Below are 20,339 nucleotides of genomic sequence, written 5' to 3'. Positions count from 1 at the left end.
AGAAGGTAAAGAGAAGGGAGCCCAAAACAGAATTTTGTGAAACACCCACAGTTGGAAAAAATTATATGGATGTTGAACCAGTAAATAAGATGCAGAAGGAGTGTTCATAAAGGTAGGAGTAGAGTCAGGAGAGATTAGTGACATGAGAAACCAGAGGATGAGAACTGAGAAAAAAACTCAGCAGATCTGTCAATTCAGAGATCTCTGATAACTTTGTAGAGAGCAGTTTCAGTTGAATGATTAAGTGTGAAGCCAATTTGTAAAGGGTTAAGGAGAGAGGAGAGGAAGTGAAGGCAGCCCACACAGACAACTGAAATTACAAATGTGGGTGACTGGGAGATGGCAGAATTCTAAATAGAAATAGATAAGTTTGGAGAAATGATAGATTTAGGGAGAAAAGATGATGAGCTCTGTTCTGGACAAGTTGAGTTTCAGATAATGTAGGGATACAACCAGATGAAAATGTTTAGCATGTAACTGATGAGGTCACCTAGAGACAGTTTGTAGAGGGAAAGGGGAAGAGGGTCTTGCACAACCTTAGTGAGAGCAGTGAGGGTTGGATATATAGATTTGGGAGTTGACTGTCTAGAGATAATTGAACTAATGAGGCCACTAAGGGCAAGAATATAGAAGGGGAAGAGGGCCTTCCCACTTTTGTGAAGTGTAAGGTGGATGATAAGTAGAAAAGGAGGCTGAAAAGGGATAGGAAGACAGATGGGTGGAGAACCAGGGAAGAGCAGGATCATGGAATCCAAGGAAAGAGTAAGTATCCAAGTGGAGAGGTTTATTAGCAGTATTAAAAGCAATTGAGATTTTTAAAAAGTCAAGAAGGATAAGGACTAAGAAAAAAAACAGTTTAGCAGTTGAGAAATCACTGCTAACTTTGGATAGAAAGTCTTGATCATTGGTGACCTTGAACAGGAAGTCTTAATAAAGCATTGTGCTCAGAAGTTTGACTTTTAAGCAGTTGAAAAGTAAGTGGTTTGTGAGGAAGTGGAGGCAGGGACATAAAGTTAACAAGGAATATAAAATGATTGATTGAAGGGATGGCAGGTTCAAGTGAAGCAACAGAGTGAATCATGATAAAGAGTCAATCAGAGTCCACTTGAGTTTGGCCACAATAAATGTGTTAACAGACCTAATTTTCATGGTCCTCTATAGTCATTCAGTAGCATAGGAATAGAAATAGATGGTGGCAGGGCCCCAGAGTTGATAATTGGCAGGATGGAATGGTGGTAGAGCAAGAACCAAGGAATTCAAGGGTGGAGGATGATATCTAGATGAATTTGTGCATTATAGAGTAAAGACTATGAAGAGAGGTCAGTGACATCAGATTGGAAGAACAGGGAGGGTTAGAGGCCAAGGAGATGATGAAAGAGGAATGATCTACAGGGAGTGACCTTGCAAAAATAATTTCATGGCACCCTAGGGGTCAGAAGCCTATAAATAAGGAAACTTTGATCTAAAGTATGTAAAGAATAGCTGTAAACATATTAGGTCACTACCAGGGTTCTGATCATTAAGCTGATAGTGATGTGTATGGGAATTTTTGTTACCCAGTAAGTAGTCATAGTTGATAAAAGGTTTACATACTAAAAAGAGGTAATAAATCATCACAGAAATATATGTACAGCATCACTAGCCATTTAAAAATGCAAATTAAGGCCACTTTAATAAACTAAAACCCCAACAATTTAGGAAAAGAGTAATATAACATATTAACATGATAGAATACTATGTAACTTGTGTAAATGATTTGTATGGAATATGTTAATACATGGATAATTATATATACACACTTGATTACAAATTTAACAAAGATTGGAAAAGATTTGGGGTAATATAATCATTGCATTTTTTTCCACACAGTCGCTTAAATTCATTAAAAAAAATTATATTGTAAATATATTGTCCTGATATTTAAACACAGGAATCTCTGACTACATGTCCATCAAGACCTACTTCTACAGTAAAAGGCTCAATTTTGTGGGCATTATATTTGTGGAAGTTCCTGCTGAAGACAAAGGAATTCTATGGGTTACTATAACATTTTGGTGAATTTTATCACATTTATTGGAGAACTTGAATTCTCCATTTGAAGTAACTCTAGAGTGGGAATTTGGAAATCCTAAGCATTAGCAAATAGATGTTTGTTCCAGTACTGAAGAAATGTAGGCTTTCATTTACCCCTATAAACTGACTGTTGTGTTCTCAGTTTCACAAAACTGACATTTTAAAAATTCACTTCACTTCAATAAATACATATTGTACCTGCTGTGTTCTAGACACTGTTCTAAGCACTAGGGTTACAAATAAGAACCTTTTATCAGTGTTTTAATAAAGTCTGATGTGTTTTAAAAGTTTAAGACCTTTGATTTCTGCTCTAGGATTACTGAGTATGGGGAAGGAGGAAGCCTCTCTGGAAGAAGTTTTGGCTTACCTTAACCACATCTACTGTGGGCAGATTTCTATTGAAACAATCCAGCTGCAGAGTCAGGAGGAGAAAGACTGGTTTGCAAGTAGATTTGAGGAATTAAAAAAGGAGACATTCACTACAGAAGAGCGAAAACATCTGTCTCGAATAATGCTGGAATCTCAGGTACAAAGTTGGTGTAGAAATAGTAGTATAAGATATCTGTGAGTTTGTTAAAACGATATGGCTCATTTAATGCAGAAATATTTAAATCTGTAAGTCAGTTGAAGAGAAGAAATTAATATTCTGTGTTGATTTAACTCATAGTTTCTACACTTTTTTAAAGTGTACATATCTGTATATACATGCATTGTGCATGCTTAGAAGGATATCATGGGAAGGAATAGAGGGAAGAGAAAAATAGTTTATTAGAAGATGTTTTCAATTTTAGAATTGTTTTTTCTGTCGTATCTACACTCGTCTTTCTTTTGTCTTATTGATGCTCTTTTAAAAATATTACTATCATTTCCCATAATTCCTCCACCTTCCTATAGAACCCAGCCTTGTGATGGAGAAGTATAGTCAAGAAAAACACATTGACCATGACTGAAAATGTACCCTTCATTACACACCATATTCTACTACCTTTCTGTCAAGAGATGGAAAGCATTCTTCACCATCAGTCATACTCTGAATTTCAGTGTTGTTTTCCTTTAAATCACTGTGCATCTACACCCTTTTGCCATATTCCTTGTGAAATGTTGTTACTATTAAGGATCTATGAAGGAAGATGCTATCCACTTCCAAAGGAAGAACCTATAAATTGAAAAATGTGTAGCATACATACATACATACATATGTGTATATATATGTGTGTATACATTTGTGTTTAATTGTTGCCTTCCCTAGGGTGGGGAGGGAGGGGGAAAATATAAAAAGTGTACAGCAGATAACAAAAGAAAACTTAGAAGGAAACACAGAAGAGTAGGGTAGCTTTGAAAACAATGTGTAGTGTTTAGAATGTAGCGGGTTTTTTTTTAAAAAGTGAACAATATGAAATGGAAGTTCATGATTGTATATTGGATCCTCTATGTTCTGTGTATGTGGAAATGTGTTTTTTTGTCTTTTTATATTTAAGTTCAAAATGAAAAAAAAAAGAAATGTTGTTAACTATTATTACTTTTTAATTGTCAACTAAGAAATGTAGTCTGTGATTGAGATATGAACAAGAGAACATGGGACTGAGAGTCAAGACACAAGACAATATTTTTGGTACTTTGTAGTCTAGGTAGTTGTCCTCAGTACTTTGTACCTATTTCTCTATACCCAGTCTCCCCTCTCTAATCCATATTTCATGCAGCTGCCTCATTTAAATTTTGATACTGATTTTTCTAAAGCACAGATTTAATCATGTCACTTCTATGCTTAAGGAACTTCGGTGGCTCCCAACTGCCTTTGGGTTAAAATACAAATTCCTCTTATATTTGAGGATCTTCACATTCTGATTCCAGGCTGATTCCACATTACTCACCCTGCATTCTGTGCTGCATTCGAACCAATTTGCTTGCTGTTTCCCATACATGATCTCCTGTCTCCATGCCTAAAATGTTCTCCTTTCTCCTCTCAGTGTCTTAGAATCCCTACCTTCTTTCAAGACTCAGCTCAAGTGCTACTTCTGTTGAGACTTCCTTGTTTTTCCTGTTGTCAGTTCATCCCAATCACTGTAGTTTGGGGGGCATATAGGCTGTATTTATTTATCTGTAAACGTGTGAACAGTAGAATATGAGTTTCTTCAGGGCAAGGACTGTCTCACTTTTGGATTTATATCCCCAGTGCTTGGCATATAGAAGGAACTAAATGTTTGTTGATTGACTGTCAGGTATCTATTCCTAAATAACTAGAATAAGACACCTATATATCTAAGCCTAAGTTTTCTTACCTGTAAAATGAGGAAAATAACACTTGAATTATCTAACTCATTGGAGTTGTGAGGGAAACACATTTTCTACCTTAACAGTGACAAAAAAAAAAGATAGAAGCTGCTTTTAGCTTTGACAGTTTTTTGCAGTTTTAATTTAACAGGACATGTATATAAGGAGCAAATGCTGTGGAAAGATGGAACATAAACATGAGACATAGTTCCTGTCCTCAGGAAGTTCAATTTGTGAGCCTTTCAATTGTATAGCTGCTGTAGTATTGCTAAAAATAGCTGATCTTCTGTTCTCCAGGAGTTTGATCATTTTTTGGCCACCAAATTTGCCACAGTAAAACGATATGGTGGTGAAGGGGCAGAAAGCATGATGGGTTTTTTCCATGAATTGTTAAAGATGGCAGCCTATAGTAGTGTGACAGATGTCATCATTGGGATGCCTCATCGAGGGAGGCTTAATTTATTGACTGGCCTTCTACAGTTCCCACCAGAGGTAAGACAGATACTCTTCCTGTCTTTTGCTGAAATGACTGTACTTTGCTTTGAAAATCCAAGTAGATGTGTGTCAACTAGTAAATAAAATTATACTCTGTTGAATAAAATTAACTTCTATTCCCAGCATTCAGGCTGAGTCGCTATATATCTTTCTGCACATTTGTTTTTCTTTAAGGGAATTTTGAAGCTTACTTTGTTTCTTACAATATTGTTAAGATTAAATAGATGAATTCTAGCTATCTGGCCTACTGTGCTTTCTAAGGAGATGTGTCCATTCATTTGTAAATAATATTCTTTATCATAATATAATCACATTATTCACACCTTTCAATCCAACCAACAGCCTGAAGTTCTGTGTTTCTTACTCCTTCTAATTGATCTGCTTTAGAATTCACTCTGAAAACTTTAGGATAAAGGTTTAATAGCAAGAGACATCACAAAGGTCTTAGATTAATAAGGTTTATTCAGTATTATATTTCACTGGTGTTCTGTGCCATGTATTTGAAGGTAATTGACTTTAATAAGGGCCACTAGGTGGCGTAGCATATAGAGCACCAAGCCTGGAGTCAGAAATATCTGCGTTTCAAATATATCCTTAGACACTTACTAGCTATGTGACCCTGGGCAAGTCACTTAACTCTGTTAGCCTTCTTTTCTCATCTGCAAAATGAGTTGGTGAAGGAAATGGCAAACTGCTCCAGTATCTTTACCAAGAAATCTCAAATGGTGTCAAGAAGAGTCAGACCAGACACGAGTAAAAAATGAGTAAACAACAAAAACTTTGATAACCTTTATTCATTTAGTTTTTTAAAAATCCATGAAACTATACAAGAGACTAGAAACTGTCACAAAATATATCCCTATAACATTTTGTGTCAGAGATTGCCTTCAGATACAAAGGATCTGGGTACACATTAGGGGATTTTCTCTTTTTAATTTCCTGTAGGAAACCCAGGAAACATGGGAAAGCATAAACATATCCCTTAGTTTACTGAGACTGATTGTGTACTGGCACTCACAGCTTTTCAGAGAAAAATGTTACTAAAATGAAGAAAACAAAATTGAAATGATGAGCAATTATTAGTCTCAGAGAAATATACATTTAAATTCCCAGGGTCTCTTGTAGTTCTGGTGATGGGGATCCTTCCGCTGAGGGCCCTCTTCCACAATCTTATCTTGGCTCACACAGTGATATATCTCTCTCTTCCTTTCCCTTCCTTTACTCTTTCCTTCTCCTTTCTCCTCCAAATTCATGTTACTCTTTATGGCCCTACAGACCTCAGTTTATCACAGCAAGTCCTCCAGTATCTGGAGCCCTCTACAAGATAGGTATAAAAATCTCAATTTTTTGTCTTTCTCGTATGTTTTTGTCACAAGCTCTTTTTTTACCTTTCCTGTTCTATCCTTTCCCAGTTACCAGCTAGACTCATCATCTTGCATATTGTTTGAGGCTAGATATAGTGGATGTCTCCCTCTTACTCTTGTGTGAAAAGTAGGAAAATAGGCAAATATGCCAGCAATTGCTAATTATTTCTGATTTAGAGTAGTTCCCAGCCTGTGGACCAAGGACTCCTGGACTGTTAGCAGATAACACATTTACCCCAAGTATTGTCATTTTGAACTTTATTTAGCTCTAATAAAATATACATTATGAATATCACTACAACTGCTGTCATGGGAGTCCCTGAATTGTTTTGATATTATAAATATTCAAGGGGTCCTCCCTGATAATAGAGTGGCTGTTGTCTAGTGGTTAAGCCCTACAGATTAGGATTGTGGTTCTGTCATTTAGTTTGACATGGGGCAAGTACTTCAATACCTGTGCCTCAGTTTTCCTGATCATAAGAGGTTGATGATTAATCCCTTCTCTCAACTATCTATCTTTAACACCACTTCCAAAGTAATCTTTGTTTTGTACAGGTCCAATCAATTTATTTCCTTGCTCAAAAACTTTGAGTGACTGCTTATTATCTTCTAGATAATACAAACTTCTTTCTCTGTTATTCAAGTACCTTCATGATTTGGTCCTAATCTCCCTTTCCAGCTTTTTTATAAGATATTTCCTTTCATGAACTATTTTGTAGTCAAACTGAACAACTCACTTTTTCCTAATTCATAACTTTAATTTGAGAAAAATATTCCCTGCCTAAGTGGGGACTAAGATCTGCTGAATTCCTATGCTTTTCAAAATCATTGAAGCATATTTCTTAAAATATGAATATTCTCTCGTCTCTTTCGCTGCTGTCTACAAAAATTCACGAATGTCCTCATCCTTAAAAAAAGCACTTCACTTGATTCTACCATCCTCTCAAGCTATTGACTCCTCCCTTTCACAACCAAACTCCCAGGAAAAGCAGACTACTTCCTGTTTTGTCTCCTCTTTTTGACCCCATTGAAATCCAGCTCTTGATCTCATTACTCAACCAAAACTGCCTTTGCAAGGTTACTGATTATTTCTTAATTGCCAAATCTTCTGGCTTTTTTTCTCTATCCTTTTCATTTTTAACCTCTGAAGCATTTGAGACTGTTGACCCTCTTTCCTCCTAGATAATCTCTCCTCTCTGGGTTTTTGTGATACTGCTCTCTCCATATCATCATGGGTATGATATGATCCCCATATCATCAACTAATTAGACAATTCTAAATGAATGTTCCATTAGGCACCTGAAACTCCACATGTCCAAAAATAGAACTCATTATCTGTCACCGTGACTCTTTCCAATTTTACTAGTGGAAATTTTTCCTAGTGGTACTGAGATGGAACTGATAAAACTTGGACTGGAGTCAGGAAGACCTGAGTTCAAATATGGCTGCAGACATATACTAGCTATGAACCAGAGCAAATCACTTAACTTCTATTTGCCTTCGTTTCCTCAACTGTAAAATGAGGTTAACAACATCACCTGCCTCCTAGTGTTGTTGTGAGAATCAAATGAGATAATATTTGTAAAGCACTTAGCACAGTGCCAGGCACATAGTGGGGCTACATAAATGATTCTTCCCTTCCTTCCCTTCCCCATTTACTTTGTAGCTCGTATGGATATATTTTGTATTTGCTTTTCACAAGTCAAAGATGTCTTGATATGTGCATTACTAATAGGCTTCTATTAAAATATATTGATTTTGAAGTTGATTGTGAATGTCTGCAAATTGTTCTCAGCACTGAACAGGTGAATTTGAGTGCCCATTTTAATGCCTACCTGCAATGACTCTTGTGTATATAGTCTATACAAATAGTCCAAAGCTGCCAAAACTTCTAAACTGAATAAATTTTCTTGGCTTCAAAAAATAGAACTCTCTTGATTCTCTACTGTGACAAAAGTACAATTTTTTCTTTGTTCATTTGTTTCAACTACCATATTCTGTTTGCTCTAAACAGCTGATGTTCCGTAAAATGCGTGGCTTGAGTGAATTCCCAGAGAGCATCTCTGCTACTGGAGATGTCCTTTCTCATTTGACCTCCTCTGTGGACCTTGATTTTGGGTCTCATCGACCTCTTCATGTTACAATGCTGCCTAACCCCTCACACCTTGAAGCTGTCAACCCTGTTGCTGTTGGTAAAACTCGTGGGAGACAGCAGTCACAGTTGGATGGCGACTACTCTACAGACAGCTCTGCTCAGCCAGGGGACAAAGTCATGTGTCTGCAGGTATTTTATCCATTTATTTTGGGAGTGGGTGGGCAGAGATGGAAAGGGATAGGAAAACAGAAGGCTATATTTAGTGGGCTTGGAAGGTGATTGATGACAGGTGTCCTTCTTCTGGAAAGAAGACTTCCTGGTCATTTAAACCTATCAGCACCAAATCTAAAAACCAGACTTGCAAGAAGCTGGCTGTAAGTCCCTGGAGGGAGCTGGATTTTTCTCTTCACAAGCATTTGGAATTTATGGGTGGTTGAGATAGCTGTCTCTGCTTCTTCCAGGAAGTAGAGATTACATCATTTCCCTGAAAATTTTAGCCAACTAGGAATCTGGATGGTTTTCAGAAGTTTGAAGCCTGGTGGCAAAATGTTGGTTAGTTTATTTTTTCTAAAATGAGTCTAATGGCATCAAAGCAAATTCAACCAGACCACTATTGTGTGCATTTTTTTCCCCTTTTCATGTAGCCCAAGCAGAAGATATCCGTTGGATTTACCTTTGTTGTTTCAGGGATATAGTTAGGTTTCATTTATCATAGGGTCTGTGGAACTTAATGATTAGAAATTAATTAAGGGAGGCTTTCAAATCTAGAGTTGATTCCTTGAAAAACTAACTTCAAAGTTGAATCCTAATAGATCTTGGCTCCAGAGCATGTTTTGTTAAATAATAAGCAACTTTTAAACATTAAGAATATGGTTTGTTTTCTTTTTTATCCAGAGGAGCGGTAGATTGGGGTATTGATAATTGGAAATTGAAGCAATCAGGAGAATCAACCAAATTATGTGGAAGCAAAATATTTAACCAATTACTTCTGGTATAGTGAACAGAGAATTGTTCTAGGAGTTAACAATCTTGGTTCTCATCCTGCCCCTGCCATTACTATTAGTTGTGTGATCATGGACAAGTCACTTGATCGCTCTACTTCAGATTTAGTTTCCTGATCTGTAAAGTAGGGTATCACTTTAAGATTGTTGGGACCAGACTGTAATAGATATAAGTTAGCAAAATTAGTTGAGTTACCATGTTATTGACACTCTAGCTGTATGAAAATTAACTCTGTTAGAAATGTGAAAAATGAACAGGCTTCCTGAGTTTGGTTAGGAAAAAACTGTCAATTCAATGAGCAGAAGACAATTTAAATAGTATACCAACATTCTATTAAAAGATATTTCTTTCTAAAAAATTATTTATCTTTTGCTTTCATTTTACATATATTTCTGAATATATCCTCTCTATATATCCTACATCCTTCTCTGCCCAGGGGACTATCCCTTTCAATAGAGAAGAAAAAAGAAAGAAGAAAAGAAAGCATTTCACTAAAACTAACTGACATATCAGTAGTGTCTGATAGTATATACACAACATTCCTTCACCTCTTATGCAGGGCTATTTCAAATAATCAAGAGAACATGCTCTTTCCACTTTGACCTGTAAGGAAAAAAAAATTTGGCCATTCAGATTTTCCTAATGAATAATAGTCAAAATCATTATCATTTTAGTGTCTGACATTTATAAATTTTTTTAAAACATTGTACTAATTAACATTTTATCATGTTATATCATTCAGTACTAATTACATTTATAATGTTATAGGTTTACAGTCTGTCAGGTACTTTGCTTACATTATCTCATTGAATCCTTAACAATAGATAACCCTGAACAATAGATACCAGTGTTGGAATTAGCCCCATTTTATAGATGAAGGAACTGAGGCTCTTAGATTTAATTAAGTTGCCCATAGTCATTCTTGAGTAAGAGACAAGGTTCAAAGTTGGTCTTTGAAGAAAGTATGGGAAATAAAAGATTTCATTTAACATAATAATAGCGTTTCACAGTTATACAGCGCTTTAAGGTTTGCGTATATATGTATATATATATATACACATACATACACATATGTACATATGTAAACATATGTATTTATGTAAAACCTTGAGGTGTAGCAAATCGCTAGTGTTTGAGGCTAACTGGTCTCCTGCACCTTCTTTCTTTCCAGACGTCTCTATTTCTATAACTTTACATTTCTTTATTTGTTTTAGCTGGATTATGTAGTTCTTACTTCTGGCGAGGGCTTCTAACTGGAAATCTTTAGAATTACAGCTAATTCTTCTGACACGGCTATTTTCTTTTTGTCCTTTGCTTATCTTCCTTCGAAAAGTATGTTGTATATGTGTGGTGGGGAATACAGGGTGAGACAAGCTTTAAAAAAAAAACCTATTGAACAGATACTTTCATGTTTTATGCCAAGAATCACAAGAGCATGACAAAATAATGCAAGTTTGGAAACAGATGCTCTATATTCTTCTAGCCGACGAAATGAATTATCACTTCTATTATGAGTGTTTTTTAAAAAGAGGACTAGTCCTCCTTAGACCCCTCCTCAAGACCCTCCCAGAACCCCTCTTCTAGTCACCTCAGACCACCCCTCAATCCCTCCTACAATCTTTGTGTATCTAATCTCCTTCTTGCCTCCATGAAGGGGCTCAGATTCAATCTAGCTCAGCTTAGATTGAATCTGGCCTGCTTGTGAAAAGGGTGGGATTTCTTAAGACAACCGATTATGGTGAATCCCTAATAAACTTTGTCTTTTCCTTTGGCTGAGGAAAAAAAAAAAGAGGACTGGGGAATAACAATCTGATTCATCTCCCCATCCTGAGCTCCCTTTTACTCTATTACGCTGAAAGAAGAGTATCCAGCTGTGAGGAAGAAAAGCAGCTTCTTGGCCTGTATGTCAAGAGATTAAGCTGCTGGGTGACAGAGAAGGCATCTATAATTCAAAGCGGGGAGTGGCTGATTACAGCATTATTTCTGCAATGTTATTTAGGGGTGTCAGAGAGAGAAAAGGCTTCTATCCCTGATTGGAGGGGGGAGGATACGTTGTTGTTTTGGGGTCTTTTTAGACCCTTTTTAAGTATGGAGTTGGCAGAGGGGGAGTGAGTCGTTCAGAGGGAAGAGAGGGTTTGGTCAGAATTGGAGGCTTGAGAGTGGACAAAGAGACCTAGGTCCTAGGAAGGCACCATATGGGCTCTTGGCTTTGGGTCTTTTGAGTCATCATGAATTGTATAGTAGTGATTCATTAATTTAAATGTGCTACTCCAATATTTTCATATAGTCCACACTAGTATGGGAAGCAGGCAGTTCAGATGATGTGATATTAGATAAGGTTATTATGAAGGCTCATGTTTTAGTAGCAATTGGTGAATAGTTTCGCCTCCAGGTAGGTTTTTCTTTTCACTAAAGTATCTAGCATTTTTAAAAACATGCTGAACTTAAACACCAAAAAACAGCATTTCCATACCCACAGCAAAACACACAAAGAGGATTCTATATGAAATGATTGATCTCCATTTCATAATGCATTTTAAAAAACAATAAATCCTACATTTTGAATTGGCCTGATGTTTGTGCTTCCCCCTGAACTTCCTTCCATTCTCTTCTCTCTTCTGTACCAAAAGTCCCTAGGGTTTTCCTAGGGTTTTCCTGAAGCCAGAGTCCTCCCTTTGGTTTAGGTCTCTCCAGGACCCCATCTTCAGACCAATGTTTCAGAGAGTATCAGGGCTTTCAAGGTCAGAATTTGGATGATTTTCATTCTTTTCCAAAACCCATATTACCTCCTTCCTTGCCTCCTAGCTTTTCATCCCAATCCACCTTCTGATGGCCTGATTTCATAATGATTCTGGTCCTTGTCTGAGGAACTTGAGCATTCTAGATAAGTAGTATGCTCTATCCCATGTAATTTTTACTTCAGCACTAAAGGTTTTCAGATCTTTAGTTTGTTCAGTGCAAGTGCTCCCTCCACTGATGCATATTGCAATTCCTTGTCAATAAAATAACTGGTATTTAAGAGCTGCTTTGGCTAAAAAATTCCTCATCCTGCAGCAAACTGAGTGATCAACCTCCTGTTTGAGGGAGGCCTGATTCAGGCTGGTACCTTGTTAGTTCAAGTTCAGTGTTACAATGAAATGTGGAACTCATAGGTGATTAACAAGAGTTAATAAAAGGAGGTTCATTTAGTCATAGCATAGATAGGATATTCACCAAGGATACTTCAGCACTTAGCTTGGGAAGATGCAACTCCTCTTATTGATCACTCTCATCTCCACACAGAAATAAGCCTGGTCAGGAGGGTAGGGTGTGGTGATTCATATGGTCTTGGGAAATCCATCAAGTCTACAGGGTCTGACTCTACATGGGTAGGGCTTTTTATGCCTTTAGGTGACCAGAAAGCTACCTCAGTATGGCCAGAAAAACTGCCTCAGGAGAAGAGCATTTTTTGCCTTGGGCCCCTGCACTAGTCAAGTCCTGAGGATATTTCTTCTCTCTCTCTTTTTTTTTTTTAGATTTATTTCTTCTCAAGGAAAATCTAGCCTAACCCATGTTGTGAAGTGAGGAGGAATCCTGGTAGATAGTGGTCCTATTACACCTCTCCACTTAGTCGTATTAGATCTTGGACAAGAGATATAGAGCCCATTTTGGAAAATTGCAGCTTAACCTAGGATTTGCCAGAGTTTATGCTTCTATAGCATAAACTTTAAGAACGCAGGATCACTTCTGTGCTATAATGAGGTATTAGAGTAGGACTTCATTGAAGGGGGTAAGGTTAATCATCAAATACTTAATTGTTTTCTCATAGCTTCTTGTTTCTCTTATGGATCTTATTGCCACCATCCTCTCAACTACTTGCCTTCCCTATTCTCCCAGTGCCATGTTCATGGTGCCAGCTAAAAGATGCAGGGAAGACTAGGTATTGTCATTTATTTGCATTTGGTGGGAAAGAGATGATGGAGGTAGAAGGCAAGGAAAAGGAGGCTGAGTGTTTTTTTTAAAAAACACTGTCTAGCCAGTTGTCTTTATGAATACCTTGCTCAAATGTTCTATGCCTCCTCTGACAGGGCCCACTGTGTCGTTGTATGCTCTGGAATATATGCTTGAATGACTGGGATGCTTGTATATGTGGTGATACAGGGACAGAGGGAATGGATCAACTGGTAATGGCTTCTGGGAGAAATGAAATTGGGAAGTACCTTCTGATCAAAGCTTAGTCATTGTGGAAAATTTTATAATCAATAGATTTTCTTTTACATTTTTGTTTAAAAAAAAAACCCTGTTAACTCCATCTTGATGCTAAAATCTATTATGTTCCTTTTCCCTTCATAATTTAGGTTCATGGTGATGCTTCTTTCTGTGGTCAAGGGATTGTTCCTGAAACGTTTACCCTCTCTAATCTCCCACATTTCAGAATTGGTGGAAGTATACATCTAATTGTTAATAACCAGTTGGGTTACACCACTCCAGCAGAAAGAGGAAGGTCTTCCTTGTATTGTAGTGACATTGGTAGGTACCATGGCTATACTAAGGGGTGACTGAGTCAGTCATACTGTTTATATAGGGGCTTCTAATGCATTATTTAAGTGGGTGTGTGATCTCTTCAATGTGTCTGCTCCCATCAGAGTGGCATAGCTCTTATTCCATCTACACCTCCTCATCTTCTGTGATTCTTGGCTGTGTTTCTCCCCCATTGAGAACCTATCTCTGTTATATGTTGGAATCCTTCTTCTACCTCAAGGGTTCTTAACCTTTTTTATATCATAGACCCTTTTGGCAGTGTGGTGAAGCCTATGGACCCCTTTTCAGAATAATGTTTTTAAATGCACAAAACAAAATACAAAAGATTACAAATGAAACAAATTATGTTGAAATAAAAATGTTACTTTTTTCCCATCCAAGTTTACGAATCTTCCCTAGAAGGGTCAACTCTCTAAGGGGATCTGTGTAGGCTGGATTAGGAACCTCTGTTCTAGATGTTTTAAGATTTTGTGGATGCCAGTATAAGTCAGGCTGTCCACCTATTATCTCTATTATATCTGTTAAATGACTGGTCCATCTTCCTTTTTGATTATACAATTACCAAATAATGAGGCTTATATTATTCTTGGTGAGCAAATTATTGTAATTTTAACCTACTTGTGCCTACCATGCATCTGTCCATTGTCCTTTTGGACACCTGTAATTTTAGTTCTTCAGAGAATATGGCATTTCATGATTCATAGTCATATCACCAGAGCATACTTGTGTTAAAAAATTGTGGGATGTGTATATATGTGTGTGAGCATATGTATCTGCATATATATGTGTGCATCAGAGAGCAACTTGGGATCACTATAATGGCTTCATACTTCCCCTACCACAAGTTACTGTGGTCCTTTCCTTCTACTCAATTTTAGATCTACCTAATTCTATCTACAGTGGTCTAGATACCCCTATGATATATTTTGTATAAATAAATAAGTTCAAAGGCTTGTCCATGCGTGTCAGTTTGGGCAGTAGGTATTTCTCAGGCCTCTTCATCTCTACTTTTGTATTTTTTTTAAGACATGGTCCAATGGCCACTTGGCTTGAAAACACTTGAGAATGTTTTTGAATGTATTATATAATTTTAGATTCTCAGGTAATGGAAGAAAAGTATAGGGGTTTTGAGGCTGCCATTCATATAATGAATTGAAGCATCTTGACAAACTTTGAAATATAATTAATGTGTGACTATACTGAGCTTCAATCTTTCTCCCATTAGACTGTGAACTCCTTGAGAGAATAAACTGTTTTTTTTACCTTTCTCTGTATTCCTAGTCCTTAGCACAGAGTAGGCAATTATAAAAATGTTTATTGATTAGTGACTAAAAAAATTTCTTCCATGTTTGTTGCTACCTAACCTGATTAATATTGCCACATTCTACTTCAGGTAAGATTGTTGGCTGTGCTGTCATCCATGTCAATGGAGATGACCCTGAGGAAGTGGTCCGTGCCACCCGCCTGGCTGTGGAATACCAGCGCCAGTTTCGCAAGGATGTAATTGTTGATCTGCTGTGCTACCGGCAGTGGGGTCATAATGAATTGGATGAGCCCTTCTTCACCAATCCCATGATGTATAAGATCATTAGGTAAAATGATTAGGAATGTTCATTTTAATGTCCACCATTGAAGTATGTCTAGCTTTATGTGTTTCCCTTATCTCTGTTGATTTTTCTATGACAATATTTTATCCCTATTTTGCACATAGGAAAACAGAGGCAGAGGGGTAAGATGAAGAGATTTGCCTTATGCAACAAAGCTTGTACCAAGAATACAAACTTTCGAAAACATATTTATATTAAAGAGACACATAATCAGAGGTGTGCTGGTAAATGTTTAATAACTGGCTCTCCAGGGGGAAAAAAACCATACATGTGACATACTTTTACATTTAATATGCATTATTAGCATTTGTTTCATCACTTCTTAAGCCTAGCCAATCAATAGAACAATAAATCATGCCCTGATATGGAGTGTTTGCCTATTGCTGAGGTGTAAATGCTCACATTGAAAATTTAACATTCAAGGGACTCATTAAAGTTGAACTGTTTACATTCCTACATGGAAAGATGTTATTTTTAATTCATGAGACCTTTTTCACTATTAGGGTAGTTGGAAGGAATATACACACACACACACACATGTGTGTGTGTGTGTGTGTGTGTGTGTATGTATATGTATATGTATATATGTATGTATATGTATATGTATATACATATATATGTGTATATATATGTATGTGTATATATGTATGTATATGTTTGGACAGGGCACAGGGTGAGTTGAATATGAAGGGATGATATATAAAAAATAAAATTAAGGGGCGAGAAAGGAATGTACTGGGAGAAAGAGAAAGGGAGAGGTAGAATGGGGTAGATTATCTTACATAAAAGAGGCAAGAAAAAGCTTTTACTGTGAGGGGGCGAGTTGGGAGGGAATGAGTGAACCTTACTCCCATCAGATTTGGCTGAAGGAGGGAATAACATACATATTCAGTTGGGTATGGAAATCTATCTTACCCTACAGGAAAGTAGGGGGAAGGGGATAAGAGGAGGGGGTGATAGAAAAGAGGGCAAATGGGGGAAGGGTAATCAGAAGCAAACACATTTGAGGTAGGATAGGGTCAAAGGAGAAAATAGAGTAAATGGGGGGCAGGATAGGATGGAGGGAAATATAGTTAGTCTTTCACAACATGACTGTTAGGAAAGTGTTTTGCATGACTACACATGTATAACCTACATCAAATTGTTTGCCTACTCAATGAGGGTGGGTGGGGAGGAAGGAAGGAAGAGAATGTGGAACTTTAAAAGTTTTAAAAATGAATGTTAAAAATTGTTTTTTACATACAACTGGGAAATAAGATATACAGGCAATGGGGTATAGAAATTTATCTTGCCCTACAGAAAATAGAAGGGAAAGAGGTAAGAGAAGTGGGGGAGGGTGATAGAGGGAGGGCAGATTGGGGGAGGGGGCAATCAGAATGCATGCTGTCTTGGGGTGGGGGAAGGGGAGAGATGGGGAGAAAAATTGGAACTCAATCCAAAATTTGGAAGTGAATGTTGGAAACTAAAATAAATTAATCAAAAAAAGTTAACATTCAGCTCTCTCATGAGCCTGTATAAGTTGGCTCCAGCACACCCTTGTTCATAACTGTAGAATCTCTTAGTGAAAAGGAAGGGTTTAGCTGATTATAGAATCAAGGATTGATATGTGAACCTTAGAGATGATCTCATCCTTAACTGTAATCCTTTCTACAACATTCCCAAAAGTGTCTACTCAGTGTCTGCTTGAAGACTTATAACCAGGAAAATCTCACCTCCTCCTGAAGCAGCCCATTCTACTTTTGGACAACTCAGTTTGAGGAAGTGGGATAGCTAGATTGTTCAGTGCCTATAGTGCTGGATCTAGAGTCAGGAAGACCTATTTGTTTTTGGTTTAATTAGGTGAGGACCTTATTTATAGCTTGCTGGATTTCTTTTTCTGAGATCTGGTTAGTTTCTATATTACTGTTTTATTAATTTCCACATTTAAATTTTTGTAAAAATCCATCTAATTTAATTTTTTTTTCCAGTTTCATTGGTATAACATTCCTAATAGCTTTATTTATATCCCCTCTACTTATAATGTATTCCCTCTTGTCATTTTGATGTTGGTAATTTTTCAAAAATTCAAATCAGCTAATGAAGAATTGGGGGTTTTGATCTTTTAAAAATGTTTTAAATCATTTTAGTTGTCTTTTTTCAATTTAATTTCTCTTTTTTCATTTTTAAATTTTCTATTTTGTGCTTACATGAAGATTATTAATTTTTGTGCTTTTTAATTTTTAAAAATTCCTTGCTAATAAAACATTAGTTTTATCTTTTATCAATATGTATGTTCAGAGATAGAAATTTTCCTCTAAGGGAGAGGGATTCTTAACTTTTTAGTGTGTCATGGACCCCTCTGGCAGTCTGATGAAGTCTACAGACCTTTTCTCACAATAATGTTTTATATGAATAAAATGAAATATGTAAGATGGTAAAGGGAACTAATTATATTAAAATATAGTTATTGAAACATTAACAAAGCAAGTTTGTGTATCTATTCTTTGATTTCTTAAGGTTCTGTGGACTCTAGGTTAAGAGCCCTGCTCTAAGAACTGCCTTAGTTGTGTCCTACAAATTTTGGGACATTGTTTCATTGTTATGAATCTCTTTAATGTATTTTTTATATTTCTGTCTCCCATATTTGTTTATGAGTTCCTTTTCTAAAACCTTAGCTTATAATTTTTGAAAAATTGCTGCCAATGCTAAAAAAAGATTCCTATTCAATAACTGACAAAGATCTAGGAGCCTATCTGGTTTTTCTAGCATTTGGTTTAAATTCATAATTTTCTTTTTAAAAAAATTTTTTTTGTGTAGATTTATGTACATTGGAAAAGGGCATATTGAAGTAATCTAAAATCATTGTCTTACTGTCTTGGTCTTTTTTCAATTCAGTTCATTTTTCTTCTAAGTACTCAGATACTTTTTACATGTAGTACATGTATATTTAGCAATGGTATTGTTTCATTGGGTATGATGCTTTTATATATAATATAGCTTCCCTATATGTCTTTCTTATCAGTATCAGTTTTTACTATTGTCCTTTACAAAGTCATGATTCCTGTGCTTGCTTTTTTTTTTTGGATTCATTTGAAGCTTTACAGATTTGACTCTAGCCTGTAATTGGTAGTTTATATATATCTTCATTTTTAAGTGTGTTTCTTTGACTGTAGAAGATTGTTGGGTTTTATTTTCTAATCTGCTGTTACTCTTCCATTTTATGGGTGTGTTCAGCCCGCTAACATTCAAGGTTATCATTATGTTTGTGTTCCCTTCAGCAAATCTTGTTATTATCTCATTTTTTATTAAAAAAAATCAACAATAACACTAGATATTTGAAGCTTATTTTGCTTCAAATAACCAGATACCTCCTCTCTTCGCCCCCAGCCAAAAACCCAGATCTGAACTGGTCTACTGATCTTGCTCAAAAAATAAAACAAACAAACAAAAAAAGCTAGTCCCAGGTAGCTGTGGCTTGTTTTACTAGAAACAACCTGACCCGAATCTCTGCCACGTACGGTTCTTCCCAGACTTCAGGAAGACATACAGCTTTTTTCTCTCTCTTGCTCAATCTAACACTAGGTAACTTTATTCTATTTTACTGCTGTAATATTTTTATACTTTCCTTGCTAACTCAGATAACAGTGTGGTTAATGAGCCCCATTTCCTGTTACCCCTCACCTATTTGAATATTTTTTTTTCGAATTTCATCCGGATTTCAAGAAATTAAATCACTTTATCCCCTTGTTTTGTTTTTCTCTACAGTATTTTTGTCTCATCATTTACATCAATGGTGTCAAACTGAAATAGAAATAAGGGCCAGTTAACCATGCATAAAGATTCCTGCAGGCTACATACTGACTTAGAAAACCACATACTAACATTTTCTATATTCTATTGTATTTTTATTTGTTTTATCTAAAAATATATTTCAATTACTTTTTTTTGAGGCGATTGGGGTTTAAGTGACTTGCCCAGGGTCTCACGGCTGGTAAGTGTCTGAGGCCAGATTTGAATTCAGGTCCTTCTGATTCCAGGGCCAGTACCCTATCCACTGTGTTGCCTAGATGCCCCTCTTTCAATGACATTTTAATCTGGATCAGCACTACAGGCAGTGGTACACCCAGTGGGCCATGTGTTTGACGTTTCTCATCTAAACCCATAGCTATTTTCTCTGTTGTCACAATGATATACTTGCAACAACACATGGAGCCACAATCTTTGCCTTTTAGTATGTAAACATTGACCCTTTAGTTAAGTTTCTTAAAGATATTTGAACTTTTTCTCCTTTTCCTTTTCTTTTGTCTACTGAGATTGTAACTAAAAAAATCTGATCTCAACCCAGATTATTGCAGTTAATGCTTAAAATAATAAATTATGTTAAAAATACATCTTCCCCCCCACCCCTGTAGGAGTATTCTCAGTCTTTTAGGATCAATTATCTTATGGTACTAGTGATTTTTCCTTTGCTTTTCCGTATACTATTATTTCACTTTTTATCGTTCAAACTGCCATCTCTCAGTATATGAGCTGTCTGCCCTTTGCCATAAATAAAATTTTTTGTTTAACCCTAAACTTTTTGAGTTTGGCCATTATATTGTTGAGTGAGTAAACCCTAAGTTTCCTCTTTGTTGGACTTTTATGGGTTCTATCCTAATGTACTTTGCCCAATAATTCTAATGTGTCCGGGAGACTTGCTTATAATATTTCATTCAGGCTCTTTGTTCGATGAATAAATGTGGTTTGAACAATGCCTGTTTTATGTAGACTAGAGTGGTTTTCCTTTAAGGAGGTGGAAAGGATATTTTTAGTTTGGATCATCATTAGTTTGGCTTCTTTGCCACATGAGGTATAAAAGACCTAACCTATGGGGAATTGGTGTCAGAGTTTTTAGTGGAATTCCCACTCCCTTGTGCTTTTCTGGCCTGGTAT

The 20,339-nt window shown here is 36.4% G+C and overlaps 1 protein-coding gene across 1 annotated transcript in view; it reads left to right on the top strand.

The window, feature by feature from the left end:
• The window catches only part of DHTKD1 (dehydrogenase E1 and transketolase domain containing 1), a 79,352-nt gene that overhangs the window by 23,475 nt on the left and 35,538 nt on the right, over window positions 1-20,339 (top strand). Inside the window, exons 3-7 of the mRNA XM_036761611.1 lie at window positions 2,388-2,599; window positions 4,642-4,836; window positions 8,218-8,487; window positions 13,638-13,809; window positions 15,215-15,413. Of these exons, the coding sequence (XP_036617506.1) occupies window positions 2,388-2,599; window positions 4,642-4,836; window positions 8,218-8,487; window positions 13,638-13,809; window positions 15,215-15,413 (1,048 nt within the window). The remainder of the gene's footprint in view (window positions 1-2,387; window positions 2,600-4,641; window positions 4,837-8,217; window positions 8,488-13,637; window positions 13,810-15,214; window positions 15,414-20,339) is intronic.

The sequence above is a fragment of the Trichosurus vulpecula genome, chromosome 5, assembly GCF_011100635.1.
Source record: "Trichosurus vulpecula isolate mTriVul1 chromosome 5, mTriVul1.pri, whole genome shotgun sequence".
NCBI lineage: Eukaryota > Metazoa > Chordata > Mammalia > Diprotodontia > Phalangeridae > Trichosurus > Trichosurus vulpecula.
This window is presented reverse-complemented; position numbering and strand designations above follow the sequence as displayed.